The sequence below is a fragment of the Hippocampus bargibanti genome, linkage group LG03, assembly GCF_051943395.1.
Source record: "Hippocampus bargibanti isolate YZ-2025 linkage group LG03, ASM5194339v1, whole genome shotgun sequence".
NCBI classification, from domain to species: domain Eukaryota; kingdom Metazoa; phylum Chordata; class Actinopteri; order Syngnathiformes; family Syngnathidae; genus Hippocampus; species Hippocampus bargibanti.
Window position 1 is genome coordinate 3,342,333 of NC_142736.1, and position 24,288 is coordinate 3,366,620.

The 24,288-nt window shown below is 42.1% G+C and overlaps 2 protein-coding genes across 9 annotated transcripts; one reads left to right on the top strand and one right to left on the bottom strand.

The window, feature by feature from the left end:
- On the bottom strand, positions 1 to 11,037 carry LOC148899980 (golgin-45-like). 3 transcript variants are annotated; one of them, XM_088991541.1, is made up of 8 exons: positions 10,900 to 11,037; positions 9,092 to 9,175; positions 7,382 to 7,477; positions 7,014 to 7,260; positions 4,467 to 4,666; positions 2,822 to 2,950; positions 2,527 to 2,746; positions 1 to 1,591 (listed from the first exon to the last, which is right to left on the bottom strand). In XM_088991541.1, the coding sequence occupies exons 1-8, from the start codon at positions 10,926 to 10,928 to the stop codon at positions 1,406 to 1,408; spliced, it is 1,191 nt and encodes a 396-aa protein (XP_088847667.1). In that variant the 5' UTR covers positions 10,929 to 11,037; the 3' UTR covers positions 1 to 1,405. The 3 variants fall into 3 exon arrangements, with proteins under 3 accessions (XP_088847667.1, XP_088847665.1, XP_088847666.1); XM_088991539.1 differs by having other exon boundaries at positions 7,014 to 7,477; XM_088991540.1 differs by lacking the exon at positions 10,900 to 11,037 and adding an exon at positions 9,339 to 9,645 and having other exon boundaries at positions 7,014 to 7,477.
- ercc5 (ERCC excision repair 5, endonuclease) lies at positions 9,737 to 24,150 on the top strand. 6 transcript variants are annotated; one of them, XR_016114401.1, is made up of 16 exons: positions 9,737 to 9,942; positions 10,919 to 11,094; positions 11,185 to 11,300; positions 12,551 to 12,652; positions 14,631 to 14,682; positions 14,762 to 14,908; positions 14,988 to 15,192; positions 16,214 to 17,059; positions 17,136 to 17,374; positions 17,750 to 17,869; positions 18,841 to 19,054; positions 19,779 to 19,923; positions 21,700 to 21,900; positions 21,974 to 22,058; positions 22,801 to 22,866; positions 23,253 to 23,388. XR_016114401.1 is itself a non-coding variant. In XM_088991531.1 (15 exons), the coding sequence occupies exons 1-15, from the start codon at positions 9,855 to 9,857 to the stop codon at positions 23,742 to 23,744; spliced, it is 3,228 nt and encodes a 1,075-aa protein (XP_088847657.1). In that variant the 5' UTR covers positions 9,738 to 9,854; the 3' UTR covers positions 23,745 to 24,144. The 6 variants fall into 6 exon arrangements, 4 of the variants coding, with proteins under 4 accessions (XP_088847660.1, XP_088847659.1, XP_088847657.1 ...); XR_016114400.1 differs by having other exon boundaries at positions 21,700 to 22,058; XM_088991531.1 differs by lacking the exon at positions 22,801 to 22,866 and having other exon boundaries at positions 9,738 to 9,942; positions 23,253 to 24,144.
- The last annotated feature ends 138 nt before the right edge of the window (positions 24,151 to 24,288 follow it).

The window sequence follows — 24,288 nt, forward strand, 5'->3', positions numbered from 1 at the left end:
CCAGTTTTGTTCTTTATTAAACAAGCAAATAAATACAGGTCACATCCGACTTACGACCTGCTCGACTTACGACCACCCGTACTTACGACCACAACCTCCAGGGACTCTATTTGTAACATTTTAAAAGGGGGACTTTGTGACTTTGTCAACTTACAACCATTTTGACTTACGACCGTTTGGTCGGAACGGAAATCGGTCGTAAGTCGGACCTCTATGACATAACTTTGTTCTGCATATTATAATAAAAAACATTTCATTTCATTTATAGTAATAATAATAATACATTTCATTAAAACTCTCAAGGTCACTTTACGGTCACAGGATCGGTTTTTGTGCGAGTGAGCAGCGGGAGTCACACGCGCCAGCGTTCACTCAACCCGGAAGTAACTCAAATAGATGGAAAGCTAGCTAGCCAGCCAATTGATAGCCAACAGATACCTAGCTAGATAGTCAACCAGGTCGAGAGTGAATAGCTAGCTAGCCAGCCAGATAGCTGATAGCAAATTGCTAGCAAATTCATAAGCACCTTTAAAAACTCTCAAGGTCACTTTACAGTCACAGAAGATTTTCTGTGGGTGAGCAGCGGCAGCCACACGCGCCAGCGTTCACTCAACCCGGAAGTAACTCAAGTAGATAGAAAGCTTGCTAGCTAATAGCCAATAGCTAGCTTGCCAGCTATATAGCTAATAGATAGCTAGCTAGCCAGCTAATAGATAGCTAGCTAGGTAACCAGCTAGATATATAAATAGCTGGATAGCTAAATAAATAAAAAGTGAGAGGAAAAGGGTGTTTATTAAAAATAATAATGATAATAATAATAAAGCACCAAATCCTCTCCAAAAATGGGGGAAATCCCTGCAAAGTTTTGATTGTAAAAATGTGTAAAACGGACACAGCAGAAAAATGTCTTAAAAATTTGCTAAAGATGAAAAAAACATTCCTGAGTGGGGCTATGTCATTTAAAATAAAACTTCTAAAAATAGTACATACTCAATGTTATGGCTGGCTATTAGCTATCTATCTATTACCTATCTTATCTGTTAGCTTTCCATTTATTAGCTATCTATTAGCTTGCTACTTGAGTCAGGAAACATCTTAGCTATCTAGCTAGCTTGCTATCTATTAGCTCGCTACTTTTCTATCCATCTGAGTTAGTCCGGGTTGAGTGAACGCTCGCGCGCGTGGCTTCCGCTGCTCACCCACAGAAAAACTGATCCTGTGACTGTAAAGTGACCTTGAGAGTTTTGAAAGGCGCTCAGAAATGAAATGTATTATTATTATAAAAATGAAATACATTTGCTAAAAACTCCCCCGCCGGGAAAACAAAAATGCATCGCCCCAATATTTGATACTTAGGTGATGAGTTGCTGATGTGACTGGTTGCCACGGTGACGCTTTTTTTGTCCTAGAGCACCAGGATGTCTCCGCGGCAACGCTCGCAGCAGTTAAAAGTGATGTTCTCGTAACGGGTGTACGGGTGAAACCTGCCGATGCTTTTCTTACTGCTCACAAAGTTCGAGTCGGGCGAGTCGCCCAACGAAGGCTCCGCCTTCTGTTCCCCACGGGAAATGGGGTGCAAAATTTTAAGCACCTAAAACACAAGGGAGGTCAAGGGTCATGTTAGTGTTTTAACCTAGCTTAAAGGACAACCGACACCTCCGGACAAGTTGCGTCCATAATTTGTAAAATGACTTCAAATGACGATGCCCTAAGTGACGTCACGGAAGGAACGCCCCTGACCGAGAACGCGAAACAATGCATTTTGGGTACGAGGCAAACGAGGAAGCTAACCAGAGTTAGCCATTCGGCGCTTGGATAGCGGACGTTTACTCATTTAGTCACACTGCATGCTAACTGTGAGCTCACCTGGTGAAAGAGACCAATCACCATATTAGTGGAGCAAACCGATGGGACAAACATCCACTTTCCACCGTGTCATTTTTTTTACTCTGTAGCGCTGTCGGAGCTTTCTCTCTCGTCTCAACATCTGATGTTCGTGTGCTTGTTCGAATTGTGGCGGCCACCTTTGTGTGTGTGTGTAAAACCCACCCCTCTGTCTTCTACCACAGATTTTAACCAATCACGGGCGACTTTACGGCTCTGAATAGCGGCTTCGTATACTGGATGAAACGCAGCTTGTGCGCCATCTTGTGCATTTTCTGGAATTGATACGGAAGGACTTCTTTAATCTATTGCCAAACATGTATGCTTTCCTCTTCAGAACTATTTGAATCATATTCATAACTGGATGTGTAACAAGAAAGCATATTCTCAGAATCTGAAGCCATTGTTTTGATTCTCCAGCAAGGCAAGACAAGTCTTGGGGTGACGTCACGAACAAGGGGGCGGGACCTTCTGAAACTGGCCACTTCCGGGTTAATTTTTTTTGGCAGATTATAAAAATAACATACTGCGTGTTTTGGGTATTTTCGATGCTATCAAACGTTTTTCTGATGTCAGTTAAATAAAAAAGTGATGTCGGTTGTCCTTTAAATTTGATGGGAAAATTAGGGGGATGCGCCGCACCTTGTGGGCCATCTTCTCTGCGGGGGTGCTACACGGTTGATCGGGTGTCGCCGTCCCGCCGCTTTTGACCACGCCGCCGCTTCCCAACAGGTGTGCGTTGATGGCGTCGGCTAGTTTGTGATTAGCCGCCGCGACCTCTCCAGTGCTAAGCGGTTGCGCGCTGGGGTAGTACGTCTGCCGCCGGCCCCACTGCAGGGACACCAGGAGCTGCTCCAGAGACCTGACGACGACGACAACGGAATTATTTGGAGTGAAGCGGCTGGGGTAGAGGGGAGGGGCCCGATGTCGATGTCACCTGTGCGTAAGCGCCATTTCCCTCGAGAAGTCGACTCTTTCCAAAAGCAGGTCCTGAATGGCGCCTTGAGCTTCTCTGGTCTGACGCTGGAGAGCCGCTCTGGCGTTTGTCAGCTCCTCCGCCATCACCCTGGAGATACGACGAGACAATTTCAAAATGGTCGCCGTCCCAATTTGGGAGGGTGAAGCTCAATTCGGGGCGAGGCGGTTTGTGATGATATCACGCATAGACATTCCCGTGGTAACGCCATCCATGCATCCATTTTCAGCCGCTTCTCGGATGGCGGGGGGCAGCAGCTAAGATATACCTAGCTAACTGGCTAGCTATCTGGCTAAGTATCTATTCGCGATATAGCTATATGGCTAGCTATCTGGCTAGAATCATCTTTATTGGCAGAGTATGTAGAACACACAGGAATTAGCTATAGAGCTGTCTAGGAGGCTAGTTAGCCATCTGTTGGCTATCTATTAGCTATTTACGAGCTGGCAAGTTAGCTTTCTATGTATTAATAGTGACATTCAGTGTATTAGCTAAATAACTATTGAGCTAGCTAGCTATTAGCTATAGAGATATTTGGGCGGATAGCTATGTAGCTAGCTATCTGTTGGCTTTCTATTAGCTATCCACGAGCTGGCTACTTAACTTCTTATCTATGTATTTAATAGTGACATTCAGTGTATTAGCTAACTAACTATAGAGCTAGCTAGGTAGCTATTAGCTATAGAGATATTTGGGTGGATAGTTATGGTGCTAGCTATCTGTTGGCTATCTATAAGCTATCTACTAGCTGGCTAGTTAGCTTTCTATATGTGTATTTAATAGTGACATTCAGTGTATTAGCTAACTAGCTAGCTAGTGAAGGAAATAGATACTAGCTATAGAGATATTTGGGTGGCTAGCTATGTAGCTAGCTATCTGTTGGCTATCTATTAGCTATCTACTAGCTGGCTAGTTAGCTTTCTATCTATTAACTTCCAGGTGAACGCTGGCGCGTGTGGCTGCCGCTGCTCACCCAATGAAAAATTTATCCTCTGACTGTAAAGTGACCTTGAGAGTTTTGAAAGGCGCTTAGAAATGAAATGTATTCTTATTATTATTATTATTATTATTATCTAGCTAGCTATTAGCTATATATTAGCAGGCTAGCTAGCTAGCTTTCTATCTATTTGAGTAACTTCCGGGGTGAGTGAACGCTGGTGCGTGTGGCTGCCGCTGCTCACCCACAGAAGAACTGATCCTGTGACTGTAAAGTGACCTTGAGAGTTTTGAAAGGCGCTTCGAATAAATTATTATTATTATTATAATAAATAAAAAGTGAAGAAAGGAAAAATGAAATAAGGATAAAGTCAAGAGAAAAGACAAATAAAGCCAAATGGGAAAGTTGAGCCAAAGAGGGAAAAAAGAAAAAAAAGGCACATTTGAACTGCGCAACAAAATGTCCGCTGCGGGAAAAACAAAAAAAAACATTGCCAGAGGCCAGTCGCTAGATAGCTAGCTCGATAGCTATATAGCTAGATAGATATCGCTTTATTGGCACCCAAGCATGAAAAAACAAAACCCAAACAAATTCGGGAATAGCACTCCACGTCACATCCCTCAATTCCCTGGTTGCCAAAGTACGTAGCGCTTTTGTGCGTTAGCATACCTGCTAGCCAGGAACTTGCTCCTCCAGACGTCACACTGGATGCTCATGCGTTCCAACTGCTCCGCCGTGTGAGACAAACTGCGACCCAAAGCTTCATTCTCCAGAATCAGCTGATTCTTCTCGCGGGCCAGACGCTCAAATTGATATTGCAGGTCATCCCCCATGGAGGCCACCAGCAGTTTCTTCAGCTCACGGTTCACCTAACGGCGTTTTGCGTAAAAACACAGTGATACCTCGGTTTACGAACCCCTTGGCTTACAAACTTTTTGGTCTACGAACGTTACATTTATGAAAATTATACCTTGGCATACAAACTATTTTTCGGGATACACATGGAACGAGTGATGTGTCGTTCGCGAACGAGCCCATTCTCCTAACCAGAAAATGGCAGCCGACTGTTTTTGTCCTCTATTCCCCGCCCCCAGTCTTCGCTTAAACCCACGTGATTGGTCAAGAACGCAGCAGTGAGGGGACTTGGTTTTAACATTAAAGAGACAGGCAGACGACAGAGAGAGAGTGAGAAAATGGATAGAAAACTGTGAAATTTGGACTTGTTTCAACTTTGATAGTTCAAAGGCAGAGTGTAGACTGCAAGGTTAAAATCCCCATCAATCAGGCTCCACAAATAACTCGCACAAGCCATCTGTACACTTGATGCAAAAAGCTGTAGACTGCAAGGTTAAAATAATAATAATACATTTCATTTATCAGCGCCTTTCAAAACGCTCAAGGTCACTTTACAGTCACAGGACAGTTTTTCGGTGGGTGAGCAGCGGCAACCACATGCGCCAGCGTTCACTCAACCGAGAATAACTCAAATAGATCAAGTTAGCTAGCTAACTAATAGATAGACAGCTATTTCCCATCAATCAGGCTCGACAAATAACCCGCACAAGCCATCCGTACACTTGATGCAAAAAGCTATCAACCCAGCTAAACAGAACACAAATGATGAGGAACTAGGTAAAATCATGGCATAGAAAGCACCTACAAGGGATCATTCCTCGAGATGACGAAAGAAGAAGGCTACGTTCTTCATCAAGTGTTTAATGCTGATGAAAGCGGCCACTCCATTCCATCAAGCCATCAACGACCATCACAAAGGCCAATAAAACCAGTTTATTATACAGTTCAGTTTATTTATTTAATTACAATACTATAGCACATTTATTATACATAAAATAATGTATATTTTGTGTAGTTTTAATGATTAGAAAGTAGAAAATTATGTTTTATGGGGACCTGGGAACGGATTATTCTCATTTTAATGGCTTGCTATAGGAATTTATTTGTTGGGATACACACTTTTCGCCTTACACACTGTCTGGGAACCTGTTGCAGGTTCCTGACAGACAGGTTGGAACCTGTCTGTTGCAATATCACAACTTCCAAGATGTACAACCCAGAGCTCCTTGACACTTAATGCAAAAAGCTATCCATTCCATCAAGGCATCAAACGACCATCACAATGGTCAATAAAACGACTTTATTATACAGTTTAGATTACAGTTTTATAATACCATAGCATATTTATTCTACATAAAATAAGGTATATTTTGTGTAGTTTTAAAGGGCAACCGACGTCACTTTTTTGTTTTTTAACTGACATCAGAAAAACGTTTTATAACATCTAAAATACCCAAACGCACAGTATATTTTTAGTCAAATGCAAAACACCAATAAAAATGACTTAAAGTGTCTAGAATCTGCAAAAAAATGAACCCTGAAGTGGCCGGTTTCAGAAAGTCCCGCCCCCAGTTCGTGACGTCAGGCCAAGACTTGTCTTGCCCTGCTGGAGAATCAAAACAATGGCTTCAGATTCGGAGAATATTCTTTCTTGTTACTCATCCAATTATGAATATGATTCAAATAGTTCTGAAGAGGAAAGCATACATGTTTGCAATCGATTCAAGAATTTATTCCGTGCCATTTTAAGGCAACATATGTATCACCAAAAAAGAGGCAGAAAATGGCATCCAACCTCCTGTGAGGAATTAATCAGCCCGCTTCCACAGGCTGATAAATTCCTTACATGGAGCTTGGTCACCCTCTTCTGGCGGCTTTTTGGTGCAACAGGTTTCAGACCAAACAAGTACAGCAAAATACATTGATGTGATGGAAGGACTGCTACAATGTGTCCTTTTTTCGGTCAGGGGCGTTCCTTCAGTGACGTCACGTACAGACTGGTCACCAACTCAAAAACAAGACTTCCGGAATATTCAGTCTTAAAACGTAAAATATAGCTATATGCGGTGGAATCTTTGTAAAATACGCTCAGTAGAAGTCATTTGAAGCCATTTTACAATTTATGGACACAACTTGTCCGGAGACGTCGGTTGTCCTATAAGGCTTAGAAAATTAGAAAGTAGAAAATTATATTTTATGGGCACCTGGGAACGGATTATTCTCATTTTAATGGTTTCCTATGGGAAATTATTTTTTGGGATACACACTTTTCACCTTACACACTGTCTGGCAACCGATTAAAGTTCGTCAGCCAAGGTATCACTGTATGTGCAACGGAGTTTTGCCGAATGTGGGTCTTACCTCTGTCTGCACACGCAGTTGATTGGAAAGACCCTCTTTGTCTTGAAGAAGCCTGCGTTCAGAGTCTTGAAGCTTCTCCAGTTGTCCTCTCCAGTCATCCGTGGACGGCTGAGGGGAAGAACTTCGCTCTTCCGCCTGTTGCCCAGCGTCTACTTTCGCTTCAGGTATGCGGCTGCTTCTACTTATGGCGGCACGAGGGACGACAATCCTGACGGCCTCGATCTCCATGCAGGTCTCCCGACTCACCCTGCCCAAGTGGAGCACCCCGAGGGGTTGCGGGTTTTCAGAGGGGGGAGGTTTGGGAGACTTGGGACTGTATTTGGGGCTTTGTGCCTTGCTATGGGGAGGAGCAGATAGACCAGATAGACCTGCTGGCAGGGCATCTGTGCTGACCTCCAGGATGGAGGGTGTTTTTTGGGTTTCCATGCCATCGCCAGCGACTCGCACTGGGACGCGGGCAGCACCTGGCAGACATGCGACCAAAATCAAAAAAATGGGATCACAATTGATTCTGCAACGATTACAATGGATTAACTTCTACTCTACTTCGATGAGAAGGTTTCTTCAGGCGTCATCTGTACTTCTTTGAAGGTGTCGGACGAACGGTTCGCTTCTTATCCAAGAGGCTTCGTCAGCAAACTATTTTTTTTGCTGGTAGTTTCGGCCCTATATATATCCTTACTGTCCAGAAGTAGCGGTGCCAGACTCTGCTATGATTGGTCCCTGCTGTCAGGTTGGGGGGAGCAGAGGACTACTCCCTGCGGCTACACTGATTACTTCCATTGTCCTGACTGATTACTTCTATTGTCCTGCCTGAGTATGGGGTCTACGATTAGCCTGATCGCCCCATTTGCTCTGGTATCAATTAATCAGCAGAACTAAGCCAGTGTTGCCTAAGAAGTTGTAGGAACGATCCAAATTGAACCTCACCCCACCATGGCGATTTAGTGAAGGGTTTTGCTGTTTTATGACAATAGCTTATGTCTGTGTAAGCTCTCAGTCATACAGGAGTGGTCCATCGATGAAAAGGTTTCTTCAGCCGTCATCTGTACTTCTTTGAAGGTGTCGGACGTTTCGCTTCTTATCCAAGAAACTTCGTCAGCAAACTAAAGTCTTACTGGTAGTTTAGACCCTATATATATATATATATATATATATATATATATATATATATATATATATATATATATATATATATATATATATATATATATATATATATATATATATATCCCTACTGTCCAGACAGACTCTGCTATGATAGGTCCCTGCTCTCAGGTTGGGGGGAGTAGAGGAGTACTCCCTGCGGCTCCACTGATTGTTCCTATTGTTCTGACTAACGACTGGCCTGATTGCCCCACTTCCACCGGTATCACCGTATCAGTCATACTAAAGGCGAGTATGTTGTATTTTTATAAATCATAGAAGTGGTAGAATATATATTTTTCTCCAAAAACTGCCAATTTTCAAGCAAAAAGAAGCATTAGCATATATATTTCTAGAGCTCGCAATTTTCCTTCTTAGTATTCTGTGACAGCCATTTTGGATTTCTGATGAAAATCTGCCTGCATTCGATCGTTGATATTTGCTAATTTTTATTTTGAATCTTTTCTTGTGTTTTCTGTTCTTCTTTAGAATTTCAAAGGCTTTCCAATGGTACCTTACCCGTTAAGATCTGCCAAAAATTAAGAAACTTATGATATTTTAAACTCTTATAAAGAACCGTGTCTTAACTGTGTAATTACAGGCAGAAAATCCCCTCATATTTCGAAAATTAAACATTCCATTATTTCCTTATTATTTCTCATAGAACAATAATCTATACATCATCTGAAAGCTATTCAAATGCGCTTTAATATGGTATTAGAAAATGTGTAACGAATTATTCTTGAAATATTTTGTTGTGTTGAATTTAAAACAAACGATCATTTCTCGCACCCTTTTGAAGTCTTTATCATGTCATTTAATCAATGTTGTTCCACATTTTCAAGCTGTGTTTAGTTACATTAATCATGATGATAATACAAAGATGTATTTGTATATTTCGTCAGGTACGTGTGTGCGTGTGTGTGACATACCCCGAACAGCGGTCGACATTATTATGTTGGTGGTAGGCAACAAGAAAAACTGGATCAACGTCCAAGTGTGTTCCAAGAATTATTCTGAAATGAAAACAAAAGTTATCCCACGAACAATTATTATGACACGCGTGATTATAGCTTCGGTGTAGTCAGAAGTCACGTTTATTAACTGATAAGGTTTATCAGACGACGACTGCCGCTTCCCGACGCGGCTAATTTAGCGGCTAGCAAATTGACGACTTACTTTGGAGGAAGTACGAGCAAAAAACGACCGCTTTCGGCACCCAAATAGACATTTCAATGATTGTATCAATAATTATCCATTGCGTTCAGATCAAATTTGAGAACAAGAAAATCAACAACTTTAGCAAGGGTGCTTAGGTTTACAGCTGTTGGTTACGTTGCCGGACATAGTTGGCATAAATACATGTCACCCTGAGCTAAGTCTTACAGGCTATATATTTTTTTTCCACCGTCTCCCAGAAAAGAAAACCAAAAATATTCTCAAGTCATTTCTGATGTAAAATTACTTATTTTTTAAAGTCACTACACAGACCACTTAGCTTAAAGGTATGTTGTAATATATCGAGAAATGTGTGTTGGGTATGCCTGACAAAATCCGAGGGCAAAATAATAGCCATAATCGACGGAAATGACGTATTTGTATCTCCACTGACGGACGGAATTGTTGTGACCACGAAGTGACAACATTTATTGCTCTTTTTTGCTATAACATGAATATGCTGTTTTAAATCGGGCCATGGGAGTGCACGGACTTTGGAGGCTGCTGGAAAGCACGGGGAAACCCATAAATCCAGAGACTCTGGAGGGTAAAATTCTTGCTGTTGGTATCCAAACTTGAAGCTTCCGATCGACTGTCACGATCAGAATCAGAAAACCTTTATTCGTCCCACAATGGGGAAATTTGCGGTCCACAGCAGCAATATATCTAATCATTTCACACTTCGTTGGTTTGTTTTGATTCATTCTGTTCGATAAAACACGAACCTTAACCAGGTACGCCACAGTGAGCTATATTCCACCGCGATTGTTTCTGTCCGGTGAACCGAGCGCACTCTGTACTCGCAGTCGTATATCATTGCATTGTGGTGTAGTATGTCATGGTTTTTCCTGGGATTTTCCAAGCGTTGCATCTTATAATGACGTTTTACACACGTTTCCCTCCATGCTGGTTCTTGAAATTTCCGAATACGACGACGAGAAACGGGGAAAATTGATTTAACTTTTTTGCTAACACTACAGTTTATGAAGTTGAGTAAATTGCATGTTTATAACTCATAGAAGTGGCAGAAGATATATTTTTCTCAATAACTGCCAAGGTTAAAGCAAAAAGAAGCATTAGCATATATATTTCTAGAGCTCGCAATTTTCTTTCCTAGTATTCAGTGACAGCCATTTTTGATTTCTGACGAAAATCTGCCTGCATTCGATCGTTTATATTTGCTAATCTGTCGCTTATATTTTGCTTTAGACATCAAATAAACGTTTTCTGTTCTTGTTTAGAATTTCAAAAGCTTTCAAAAGCAATGGTACCTTACTCGTTAAGATCTGCCCAAAATTAAGAAAGTTATGATCGTTTAAACTGTAATAAAGAACTCGGTCACAGATTTTTATTGTTTTAACTGCGTAATTACAGGCAGAAAATCCCCTCGTATTTTAAAAATTAAAAATTCCATTATTTCCTTATTATTTGTCATAGAATAATAATATATACATCGGCTATTTGATTTGGACTTTAATATTATTATTAGAAAATTATGATGGAAAAATGGTCACATCCCTACCTTAACCTAACAACAATAGACATCAGCATTTGGCTGAATCAAGCCGTGAAAGGGGTCCGAGATCGGGATGGCAACAGTGTCCAGAACGCGCATCTTCTCACGCTCTTCCACCGCATCTGCAAGTTGCTGTTTTTCCGCATCAGGCCAGTGTTTGTCTTTGATGGCGATGCTCCACTGCTGAAGAAACAAACTCTGGTGGGTTCGACACATAAAATCGTTGACAAATGTACTCTGTTGCACATTTTAAACGTTTTCTTTTGTTGGATTATTTTTTTTTCTTCATAGACCTTGAGGAGGCAAAGGAAGGAAGAGTTGAGCAAAGAGTCCAAAAAGACGAATGAGAAACTCCTCAAAACATTCCTGAAGAGACAAGCGATCAAAGCTGTGCTTGGAGGTGACAGGTGACCATCAACAGCAGAACAACCTCATTCACGGATGAGATGGTTTCTTCAGCCGTCATCTGTACTTCTTCTTCTGTACGACTGGCCTGATTGCCCCATTTGCTCCGGTACCACCTCATCAGCATAACTAAACCTATGGGGTGTACGACTGGTCTGATTGCCCCATTTACTCTGGTATCACCTCATCAACATAACTAAGCCTATGTTGCCGAAGAAGTCGGTTGTAGGAACAATCCAAATTGAACCTCACCCCACCATGGCGATTTAGTGAAGGGTTTTGCTGTTTTATGAAAATCGCTTCTTTTACTCCCCTTTCAAACCATCTTTTTTTCTCGCTAAGATTTTAACCTCATTGTTTTCAAATGAGTGGTTGCTAGCTTTTTAGCTTTTAACTGCAGTTTGAGGCCCACTAGTGTTATCCCTGCGATGTATTATCCCTCATTCACTGCCATTCTAATCCACAGGGAACAGCTCATTTAGTTATGTATAAAGTTGACTGTTATTGTCGACGAAATTGACTATTATTATAGTAGCCATCAATGTACAGTTTATTGCTAACTAGCTATGAGCTAGCCTGACCTTTGTGACAGCGTCTTTACAATAGTTTGGGACCTAAAAATATTTTATCAGAGTTCAGATTCGGAGAAGATGCTTTCTTGTTACTCACCCAGTTCTGAAAATAATTCAAATAGTCCTGAAGAGGAAAGCATACATGTTTGCAATCCATTAAAGAATTTATTCCGTGCCATTTTGAGGCAACATTGTGGGGAAATGCATCACCCAAAAAGAGGCAGAAAATGACGTCCAACCTGTGAGGAATTAATTTATCAGCCTGTTTCCACAGGCTGATAAATTCCTTCCAAGGAGCTTGGTCGCCCTCTTCTGGCTGCTTTTTGGTGCTACACAAAGTTTTCAGACCAAACAAGTACAGCAAAATACATTGACGTGATGGAAGGACTGCTACAATGTGTCCTTTTTTCGGTCAGGGGGCATTCCTTCAGTGACGTCACGTACAGACTGGTCACCAACTCAAAAACAAGACTTCCGGAATATTCAGCACGAGTCTCAAAACGTGAAATCTAGCTATGTGCGGTGGAATTTTTGTAAAATACGCTCAGTAGAAGTCATTTGAAGTGATTTTACAAATTATGGACGCAACTTGTTCCGAGGTGTCGGTTGTCCTTTAATGAATGAGTTGAAACATACGAGTGTTGAAAACGTTGTGTTTTTTTTTTGTCTTTTGTCTTCAGTCAGGATCCTCTACCAAGCCTATCCACCGTGAAAAGAAATGAGGTGGATGATATGTATGTTCTGCCAGCTCTGCCACAAGCAGATGAAGAGCAGAAGAACAGGTGAGATGCCCATAAAATGTAATCTATTATTATTATTATTGTTATTATTATTATTTAAAAACAGGCTGTTCTCTTATTTAGTTTCAGCAATTTTTCCCTGATTTATTTCGCCACATTTTCTCCCTGTTTTTGTGTATGTAGAAAACATGAATGCTCATCAGTGTTTCCTGAAGATCTTCAGGGGTTTGTTATAAAAAAATAAAATCTAATTAATAATAGTAATAATAACAAGAAATTTCATTTCGAAGCGCCTTTCAAAACTCTCCAGGTCACTTTACAGTCACAGGATAAGTTTCTTTTCTGTGGGTGAGCAGCGGCAGCCATATGCGTCAGTGTTCAATCAACCATCAAATACTGTAGATAGAAAGCTAGCTAGCTAATAGATAGCTACATAGCTAATAGATAGCTAGATAATAACAACAATAATGATAACATTTCATTTCGAAACAAATAGTACCGAAATAAATGCAAATTGCAAATGCAAAAGTGTATAAGCCCAGTCCCGATTGAATAAATAAATGTATTTACATGTGTCTGACATTCTCTCCTCTAGCTAGCTAGCTAACTGGGTCGCTAACTAGCTAGGTAAATAGCCAGCTATGAATCTACCTTACTTAGCGAGCTATCAAGCTATCTAACTAGCTACCTATCAAGTTCCCTCTCTCTCCCAATATATAGCTAACTAGCTAGCTATGAAGCTATTGAATAAATAAATGTATTTACATGTGTCTGTCATTCTCTCATCTAGCTAGCAAGCTAACTAGATCGCTAACTAACTAGCTAGGTAAATAGCTAACTATGAATCTACCTTACTTAGCTAGCTATCAAGCTATCTAACTAGGTAGCTATCAATCTATTGAATAAAACATGTATTTACATGTGTCTGTCATTCTCCCATCTACCTGGCTAGTTAACTAGATCGCTAACTAACTCGCTAGGTAAACAGCTAGCTATGGATCTACCTTACTTAGCTCGCTATTAAGCTGTATAACTAGCTAGCCATCAAGCTACCTCTCTCTCCGAATATATAACTAACTAGCTAGCTATGAAGCTACCTTACTTAGCTAGCTATCAAGCTATCTAACTAGCCTCTCTCTCCGAATATATAACTAACTAGCTAGCTATGAAGCTACCTTACTTAGCTAGCTATCAAGCTATCTAACTAGCTAGCTATCAATCTATTGAATAAACAAATGTATTTACATGTGTCTGTCATTCTCCCATCTACCTGGCTAGTTAACTAGATCGCTAACTAACTCGCTAGGTAAACAGCTAGCTATAGATCTACCTTACTTAGCTCGCTATTAAGCTGTATAACTAGCTAGCCATCAAGCTACCTCTCTCTCCGAATATATAACTAACTAGCTAGCTATGAAGCTACCTTACTTAGCTAGCTATCAAGCTATCTAACTAGCTAGCTATCAATCTATTGAATAAACAAATGTATTTACATGTGTCTGTCATTCTCCCATCTACCTGGCTAGTTAACTAGATAACTAACTAACTAGCTAGGTAAATAGCTAGCTATGGATCTACCTTACCTAGCTCGCGATTAAGCTGTATAACTCGCTAGCTATCAAGCTACCACTCTCTCCCAATATATAGCTAACTAGCTAGCTATGAAGCTACCTTACTTAGCTAGCTATTAAGCTATCTAACTAGCTATTGAATAAATACATGTATTTACCCGTGTCTGTCATACTTTCATCGACCTAGCTAGCTAACTAGGTCACTAACTAACTAGCTAGGTAAATAGTAAGCTATTAAACTGCCTTACTTAGCTCGCTATTAAGCTGTATAACTAGCTAGCTATCAAGCTACCACTCTCTCCCAATATATAGCAAACTAGCTAGCTATGCAGCTACCTTACTTAGCTAGCTATTAAGCTATCTAACTAGCCAGCTATCAAGCTACGACTCTCCCAATATACGTATATATAAAATAAGCTGTTCTTGAAACCCAGTTTTTCTTGTCACAGTTCTGAAGAGGACGAGAAACATTCCGACGATAGGGATGATGATATTTATCAGGTAAACAAAACTACATTTGCTGTACATCTGTGTTGATGCTATTGCTATCGAGTTGAGTAGTACCTTCCATACCCCCCAGGGGGAGGAAGTTTATTCGGACCCCAACTCCGTTGATATCAACTCTGAGGAGTTTGCCTGCCTACCGCTCGAAATCAAGCATGAGATCCTAAAAGACATGAAAGAGTTTTCAAAAAGGCGCCGGACCATGTACTACAAACCCCCCGAGGTACCTCCGTCATACCCGTCTGGTCCAGACAGCGACCAAGACACTCGGGGCAGCTTCTAACTTCTAACTTCACTCCAAGCTCTCCACAGACTTTTCCCAGTACCAGTTGTCCGGTTTGCTGCACAGGAACAAGTTGAATCAACGTCTGGAGGGAGTGGAAAAAGAAATGAACCAGCGGAGCGCCGGTAGCGCAGCGCACATCTCCGAAGAAGACGGGCGAAGTCATGACGTTGAGTCACGTCGACTTGTTTCCGAAGACAACTCGCACTACATCCTCATTAAAGGCGAGTTTGTCAATCATTCGGGAGCAGGGTGCACTTTCAATTACAGTGATACCTTGGCTTATGAACTTAATTGGTTCCCAGACAGAGTGTTTCAGGCGAAAAGTGTGTATCCCAAAAATTAATTTCCGATAGGAAACCATTCAAATGAGAATAATCCGTTCCCAGGTCCCCATAAAACATAATTTTCTACTTTCTAAGCTTTAAAACTACACAAAATATACTTTATTTTATGTATAATAAATGTGTTATGGTATTATAATTAAAGAAATAAACTGTACTATATAATAAAGTGGTTTTATTGACCTTTGTGATGGTCGTTGATGGCTTGAGGGAATGGAGTGGCCGCTTTCATCAGCATTAAACACATAGGTGCTTTCTCTGCCATAATTTTATCTTGTTCATCAATGTTGTTCTGTTTAGCTGGGTTGATAGCTTTTTGTATCAAGTGTACAGATGGCTTTTGTGGAGCCTAATTGATGGTAATTTTAACCTTGCAGTCTACACTCTGCCTTTGAACTATCATAGTTGAAACTAGTCCAAATTTCACTGTTTTCTATCCATTTTCTCTCTCTCTGTCATCTGCCTGTCTCTTTAATGTTTAAACCACCTCCCCTCACTGCTGCGTTCTTGACCAATCACGTGGCTTCAACCAAAGACTGAGGCGGGGAATAGAGGACATAAAAAAGTCAGCTGCCATTTTCTTTTGGGGAGAACGACCTCACTCTCTCTCTGTCTGTCTGTAACCCCCACCCCCTCACTGCTGCGTTCTTGATCAATCACGTGGCTTTAACCGAAGACTGGGGGCGGGGAATAGAGCCGTTAGGAGAACGGGTTCTTTCGGCAACGACACATCACTCATTGTGGCGCTCCGTGTGTATCCCGAAAAATAGTTTGTAAACCAAGGTCAAATTTTCATAAATTTAACGTTCGTAAACCGTAAAGTTCGTAAGCCAAGGGGTTCGTAAACCGAGGCATTACTGTATAATAAAATGCAAAGTGTGCTTTGATTGATGCTCCACAGGCTCAAGCAAGAGTAAAAATCCTACAGCGGGCAAACCGGCCCGTGCACCCTGGACCGGGAACGCCCTAGCGGGCTTTATCGAGAGAACCGTGGACAAACCGGAGCCCCTATGGCGTCCTGTGTCCGATGAAGAAGATAAGCAAGTTTCTCGTTCTGTAGATTGTCAAGGACCTCAACTAGATTCGCCGCCTTCGCCTCGCACATTGGAGGCTATCCGGGCCGCCATGAGTGACGGTTCGGATGAGGAGACTTTGAAGCGGGAAGATGATAATGGCGGTGTCTCACCACGTACTCTCATCGCCATTCAACGAGCTATGGCGGAGGAGGAGGATGGAGCCAGGCTTCCAAGTATCAGCTCTGGTACAAAGTCCCAAATAGTCATCAGTAGTTCAGAGGAGGAGATGGAACCTGATGCTGTCGGAGATGATGTCAAAGAAAATAATTTTGAGGCTGTAGGAAAATGTCGATCCGATGATACGTCAGAGAATGGTTTAGGTTCGATTGACCAAGTCCTTGGGCAGACAAACGAATCATTTCACACTGGAGAAGCTCTTCGTGAACTCATTGGAGGATCCGGCATGCAAACCGCAAGTGAGGAGACTAGTGAGTTGAACAAGGACCAGGAAACGCTCAACGCTCAACTGCTTGACGTAAAGGTACCAAGTCGCAGTCCTAGAAAGCCCGACGAGAGAGGTGACTCGGGGCAGGCGTGGATGACGGAGAAGGAACCAGCCGGCCATCCTGAAGTAACCGCTCGTGTGTCCGAGCAGCCGCCTGGAAGGCCTCCAAGTCGCCTCGAGCTGGCTGAGCACCAAGTCGAAAGCATCGACGAGAGTCAATCGGACGGTAACGGTCAAAACAAACCCATCGTCGTCAAAACAACTGTTCATTCAAATAAATAATAATCAATCCCGCCCTCCAGAGAGCTTCGTTGAAGTATCAGAAGAGGAATCTGAGGAAGATCCAGAAGGGATCCACAAGGAGGAGACCATGCAAGCAGAAAGCCAGTCCAGTGGCGCCAGTATCCCAGAAGAGTCTTTGAAATCGAACCATGAAGGAGACAAAATGGCACCATCCGATGAGGACCAAGAGTTGGGCGAAGGAAATGAGAAAGCGTCCAGCTCAGCTCCTGCAGTCCATGAATGGCAAGAGCTTGACGTGGTAAGCATCTGCGACGTCCGTCGTTCTCATTTTGGAAAAGACCTGTTTGGCTTGGGCGGGACATCATTTGTGTTTAGATCACAAGAAGATTTTGGTCATTTTTTGGCATAGAACCGCGTTATGATACTCTAGACCAGTGGTTCTTAACCTGGGTTCGATCGAACCTTAGGGGTTCGGTGAGTCGGTCTCAAGGGTTCGGTGGATCCTCCACCACAGAGGTCCACCCCTCAGTGTCGTCTGCAGTTAGTAGGCACAGTCATTGGAAGAAGTGTTCGGTGAATGAGTATATGAAACTGGTGGGGTTCGGTGCCTCCAACAAGATTAAGAACCACTGATCTAGACAGCCAAATTCAGAGTGTCGCTATTGCGGTGCAGGATGAGCTACAGTCCATAGAGAGCTCTCTGCTAGTGGAGCAGCACAATCTGAAAGAGCAGAAACAGCAACAGGAACGGATGGCCAACACCGTCACAGGGCAGATGTACCTGGAGAGCCAGGTGAGGTCACACCAAAGTGGATTTTTATTTACAGTGATACCTTGGTTTACCAGCCCCTTGGCTGACGAACTTTTTGGTTTACGAACGTTAAATTTATGACAATTTTACCTTGGGATACAAACTATTTTTCGGGGTACATACGGAGCGCCACAATGAGTGATGTGTCGTTGGCGAAATGGCAGCTGACTTTTTTTTGGTCCTCTATTCCCCGCCCCCAGTCTTCGGTTAAAGCTACGTGATTGGTCAAGAACGCAGCAGTGAGTGGGACAGGGGGTTAAACATTAAAGAGACAGGCAGATGACAGAGAGAGAGAAAATGGATAGAAACCAGTGAAATTTGGTCTCGTTTCAACTTTGATAGTACAAAGGCAGAGTGTAGACTGCAAGGTTAAAATATCCCATCAATCAGACTCCACAAATAACCTGCACAAGCCATCTGTACGCTAGATGCAAAAAGCTATCAACCCAGCTAAACAGAACACAATTGATGAGGAACAAGATAAAATGATGGCAGAGAAAGCACCTGCAAGGGATCATTCCTCAAAATAGTGAAAGAAGAAGGCTACGTTCCTCATCAAGTGTTTAATGCTGAGGAAACCGGACACTCCATTCCATCAAGCGATCAACAACCATTACAAAGGTCAATAAAACCACTTTATTATACAATACGGTTTATTTCATTAATTATAATACCTTAGCACATTATTTATACATAAAATAAGGTATATTTTGTGTAGTTTTAAGGCTTAGAAAAATTAGAAAATGATGTTTAATAGGGACCTGGGAACGGATTATTCTCATTTGAATGGTTTCTTATGGGAAATTATTTTTTGGGATACACACTTTTCGCCTTACACACTCTGTCTGGGAACCAGTTAAGTTCGTAAGTCAAGGTATCACTGTATTTATTGACAAAACATCCACAGTCGCAATGACCCTTTCAAATGCAAGCGCTTGTTCCTGTGATTCCAGGAGCTCCTCCGACTGTTCGGCATTCCGTTTCTGGTGGCGCCGACGGAAGCCGAGGCGCAATGCGCCGCACTCGACCGAGCCGATCAGACCAACGGGACGATTACTGACGACTCGGATGTTTGGCTCTTCGGAGGGCGACATGTTTACAAGAACTTCTTCAGCCAAAATAAATACGTGGAATATTATCAGTACAGTGACCTGCAGAACCAATTGGGTCAGTGGTCTCTTCATGTTGCTGAAGAGTCGCTCTATTCAGATGGACTCACGGTGCATTTTTATGTCTCTCGAGCTACCTAGCAAATGAGCTACCTAGCGAACTACCACACGAACGAGCTAACTCGCGAGCGAGTTAATGAGCGAGCTACCTTGCAAACGAACTCACGAGCGAGCTACCGAACAAACGAGCTAACTAGTGAGATACTTAGCAAACGAGCCAACTAGTGAGCTACCTAGCGAACGAGCTAATTAGCGAGCTGCCTCGCAAACGAGCTAATTAGCAAGCTACCTCACAAACGAGCTACCTAGCAAACAAGCCAACTAGCGAGTTACCTTATGAACGAGCTTGCTATCAAACTACGTAATGAACGAGCTAACTAGCGAGTTACCTAGCAAATGAGCTAACTAGCGACCTACCTAGCGAGTTACCTTACGAATGAGCTATTTAGCAAACTACCTAACGAATGAGCTAACCAGCGAGCTATGTAGTGAAGAAGCTAACTAGAGAGCTACCTTGCAAACGAGCTAACTAGCGAGCTACCTCATGAACGAGCTCGCTAGTGAACTACCTAACAAAGAGATAACTAGCAAGCTACCTAACAAATGAGCTAACTAGCGAGCTACCTTGCGAACGAGCAAACTACAGACTACTTAGCGAACGAGCTAACTAGTGAGCTAATTAGCTACCTCTCTCTCCTTCTGCATTTGTTTCCTTCTGTCAGGTTTGGACAGGACCAAGCTGATCAACCTGGCTTACCTCCTTGGCAGCGATTACACCGAAGGTGTGCCTGGGGTCGGTTACGTGACTGGCATGGAAATCCTCAATGAATTCCCTGGACGTGGGCTGGAGCCGCTAACGCAGTTCATGTGTGTTTAGCTTCCTGAGAAGGAAATTGCGTGAAAGCATTTTTACGTCCAAAGCTATCGCTCGACCTTAGCATCAAAGTCTTTGGACATTGGCTGGAAGCCGTTTATGAAGTATGCCATGAAAACGGGCAAACCAAATACAGTGATACCTTGGCTTACGAACTTAATTGGTTCCCGGACAGAGTGTGTACGGCAAAAAGTGTGTATCCCAAAAATAATTTCCCATAGGAAACCATTAAAATGATAATAATTCGTTCACAGGTCCCCATAAAACATCATGTTCTACTTTCTATTTTTCTAAGCCTTAAAGGACAACCGACATCAGAAAAACGTGTTATAGCATCTAAAATACCCAAAACATGCAGTATGATATTTTTAGTCAAATGCAAAACAGCAATAAAAATGACTTAAAGTGTCCAAAATCTGCAACAAAAAATGAACCCAGAAGTGGCCAGTTTTAGAAGGTCCCGCCCCCTTGTTCGTGACATCACCCCAAGATGTCTTGCCTTGCTCGAGAATCAAAACAATGGCTTCAGATTCAGAGAATACGCTTTCTTGTTACTCATCCAGTTATGAATATGATTCAAATAGTTCCGAAGAGGAAAGCATACATGTTTGCAATTGATTAAAGAATTTATTCCGTGCCATTTTGAGGCAACATTGGGGGAAAATCTCTCACCCAAAAAAAGAGGCAGAAAATGGCAACAAAGTTCAGTGTAAAGAATTAATCAGACCGTTTCCACAGGCTGAGAAATTCCTTATGTGGAGCTTGGTCGCCCTCTTCTGTCTCTTTTTGGTGCAACACAAGGTTTTCAGACCAAACAAGTACAGCAAAATATATTGACGTGATGGAAGGACTGCTACAATGTGTCCTTTTTTCGGTCAGGGGCATTTCTTCAGTGACGTCACGGACGGACTCGTCACCAACTCAAAAAACAAGACTTCCGGAATATTCAGCGCGAGAGTCTTAAAACGTAAAATATAGCTATATGCGGTGCAATCTTTGTCAAATACGCTCAGTAGAAGTCATTCGAAGCCATTTTACAAATTATGGACACAACTTGTCCGGAGACGTCGCTTGTCCTTTAAAACTACACAAAATAGACCTTATTTTATGTATAATAAAAGAAATAAACAGTAATGTATAATAAAGTTGTTTTATTTACCTTTGTGATGGTCGTTGATGGCTTGATGGAATGGAGTGACCGGTTTCATCAGCATGAAACACTTGATGAGGAACGTAGCCTTCTTCTTTCACCATCTTTGAGGAATGATCCCTTGGAGGTGCTTTCTCTGCCGTAATTTTACCTTGTTCCTCATCAATTGTGTTCTGTTTAGCTGGGTTGATAGCTTTTTGCATCAAAGTCAGCTTTATTGTCAAGTGTCCAGATGGCTTGTGCGGGTTATTTGTGGAGCCTGATTGATGGGATATTTTAACCTTGCAGTCTACACTCTGCCTGTGAACTATCAAAGTTGAAACGAGTCCACATTTCACTGTTGTCTATGTATTTTCTCACTCTCTCTCTGTCTGTAACCCCCCCCCACACACACACACACACACACTGCTGCGTTCTTGACTAATCACGTGGCTTTAACCAAAGACTGGGGGTGGGGAACAAGTCAGCTGCCATTTTCTTGTTAGGAGAACGGGCTCGTTCGCCAACGAAAAATAGTTCGTATGCCAAGGTAAAATGTTCATAAATTTAACATTCGTAAACCGAAAAGTTCGTAAGCCAAGGGGTTCGTAAAGCTGTAACGTGTTTTCTGTGTCTGCAGGGCGTGGTGGTCGGAGGCTCAAGAGAAAAAGCATTTGACCGCAGATCCCCGACAGACCAAAGTGAAAAAAAAGCTGAGGGAACTCAAACTTCAGGACGGTTTCCCGAATCCCGCCGTGGCTCAGGCTTACCTGCAGCCCGCCGTGGACCAATCAGACGCCTCCTTCAGCTGGGGAAGCCCTCAGCTGGAGATGATCAAAGAATATCCTTCCGTTCGATCCGATTCGTGGCAAAGAGCGTGGCGCGGTTGCCCCTTTTCCTTGACCCTTTACGACGTTCTGTCAAAGTCGCTTTGGTTGGCCTTGGAAAAAAACAGCCGAGACCCTTCAGCCTGTCATCAAGCAACTTAACACGCAACAGGTAACTTCCAAAAGACGCTTAGACCACTGTCAAATATCTAGCTGGCTAGCTACCTAGCTTACTATCTATTAGCTATCTAGCTGGCTGACTATGTAGCTGGCTATCTATTAGCTTAATAGCTATCTAGATAGCTATCTATTAGCTATCTGTTAGCTAGCTAGCTCACTTTCTATCTATTTGAGTTACTTCCGGGTTGAGCGAAAGCTGGCGCGCGTGGCTGCCGCTGCTCACCCAAAGAAAAGCTTATCCTGTGATTGTAAAGCGACCTTAAGAGTTTTGAAAGGCGCCTAGAAATGAAATGGATAATAATAATAATCATCATCATAATCATAATAATCCATTTCATCTCTAAGCGCCTTTCAAAACTCTCAAGGACACTTTACAGTCACAGGATATTTTTTCGGCTAGCTAGCCATATAGCTCGCTCGCCAGCTAGCTAGCCATCTAGTTAATCAATTAGCTAGCCATCTAGCTAACCAACTAGCTAGCTAGCTAGCTAGCCAGGCATCCAACTATCTAATCGGCATTAGTTTGATATTTTCTAGCTATTTTCAAGCTAGCTAGCTAGCCATCAAATTGTGTGGATCTCTGACGAAAGCGGAAGTATAACGCCGAAACATGTCAGGTAATTGAACACCTAAAAAAACACTGTCTGAAAGAAAAGAATCTGTTTTAAATGAGTTTATTCCTTTAATTATAATACCATAGCAAATTTATGATACATATTTTGTATGATTTTTAGAAAATTGTTTAATGCTGAGGAAAGTGGCCACTCCATTCCATCAAGCCATCAACAACCATCAAAAAGGTCAATAAAACGACTTTATTATACAATACAGTTTATTTCTTTAATTATAATACCATAGCACATTTATTATACATAAAATAAGGTCTATTTTGTGTAGTTTTAAGGCTTAGAAAATTTGAAAATTATGTTTGATGGGGACCTGGGAACGGATTATTCTCATTTTAATGGTTTCCTATGGGAAATTAATTTTTGGCATACACACTTCTTGCCTTACACACTCTGTCTGGGAACCAATTAAGTTTGTAAGCCAAGGTACCACTGTATTATTATGATCAAAAACATATTTTCCGATCCAAATTGATTTGGAATCAACGAAAGGGACTTTGTTTTTACCAGTGATTGGATTCCAAGCGCTCTGTAACGTCGATGTTGTTTTTGTGGTGCAGATTCAGACACGGATTGACGCCTTCTTACGCCTGGAGCAGCAGGAAAAGCAAGTCCGAAGTCAACGTCTCCGCCGCGCCATCACCTGCATGAAAAGGAAAAACGACGGGTCGCCGGATGTGGAAATCGCATCACCCACCAAATCCAAACAGGGACAGGAAAAAGATACACATCCAAATACGAGCGACCAATCTGGGGTCGGAGGCGGGTTTTTAGCTTCGGAGGGAATTGGGTTTTTACATGACGTTAGCAGCGCTAGCCAGGACGCACCTTTGACAAAAGCCACCAAGAGCGTCCCACGGCGCACCGGACCGAGCGGTCGCAACTGCAGCAGCTCCGACGAGGATAGCGAAGGCGCTAACGGTAAACAGGCCATGGTTACTGCTCAGTCTGTGTTCAAAGGTTGCATGAGAGGTCGCCGTCACAAAAGCAGGCGAGGACGAGGGGGAAATAATCTGAAAATGAATCATTTCATGAACAAAAACAATTTTTAGAATGCTATTGTTTCATAAGAAGCCGAATAAAATCCATTTTCCTTAAAAAATAGTTTTTCTACGCCAAGTTGTCTGTATTGACTGACCAGTACGCTACAAATGTACATCTTGAATACTCAGTGATACCTTGGCTTACGAACTTAATTGGTTCCCAGAAAGTGTATGTAAGGTGAAAAGTGTGTATTCCAAACATTAATTTCCCATAGGAAACCATTAAAATGAGAACAATACATTACCAGGTCCCCATAAAACATCATTTTCAACTAAATAAGCCTTAAAGGACAACCGATGTCACTTTTTTGTTTCCTAACTGACATCAGAAAAATGTGTGATAGCATCTAAAATACACCAAAAACGCAGTATGATATTTTTAGTCAAATACAAAACACCAATAAAAATGACTTAGTGTCCAAAATCTGCAAAAAAATTGAGCTGCGAATTGAGCATTTTCAGAAAGTCCCGCCCCCAGTTCAAATAGTTCTGAAGAGGAAAGCATACATGTTTGCAATCGATTCAAGAATTTATTCCGTGCCATTTTGAGGCA

Excerpts from the sequence above, each read along its gene's own strand:
- LOC148899980 (XM_088991539.1), bottom strand. Across the intron at positions 2,951-4,466 it reads AGCAAGTTCCTGGCTAGCAG|GGTGATGGCGGAGGAGCTGA; the intron begins GTATGCTAACGC and ends TCGTATCTCCAG. Across the intron at positions 2,747-2,821 it reads GAAATGGCGCTTACGCACAG|GTCTCTGGAGCAGCTCCTGG; the intron begins GTGACATCGACA and ends CGTCGTCGTCAG.
- ercc5 (XM_088991531.1), top strand. The coding sequence starts at position 9,855 with ATGGGAGTGCACGGACTTTGGAGGCTGCTGGAAAGCACGGGGAAACCC. Across the intron at positions 11,301-12,550 it reads GCTGTGCTTGGAGGTGACAG|TCAGGATCCTCTACCAAGCC; the intron begins GTGACCATCAAC and ends TTTTGTCTTCAG. Across the intron at positions 17,060-17,135 it reads CGACGAGAGTCAATCGGACG|AGAGCTTCGTTGAAGTATCA; the intron begins GTAACGGTCAAA and ends CCCGCCCTCCAG.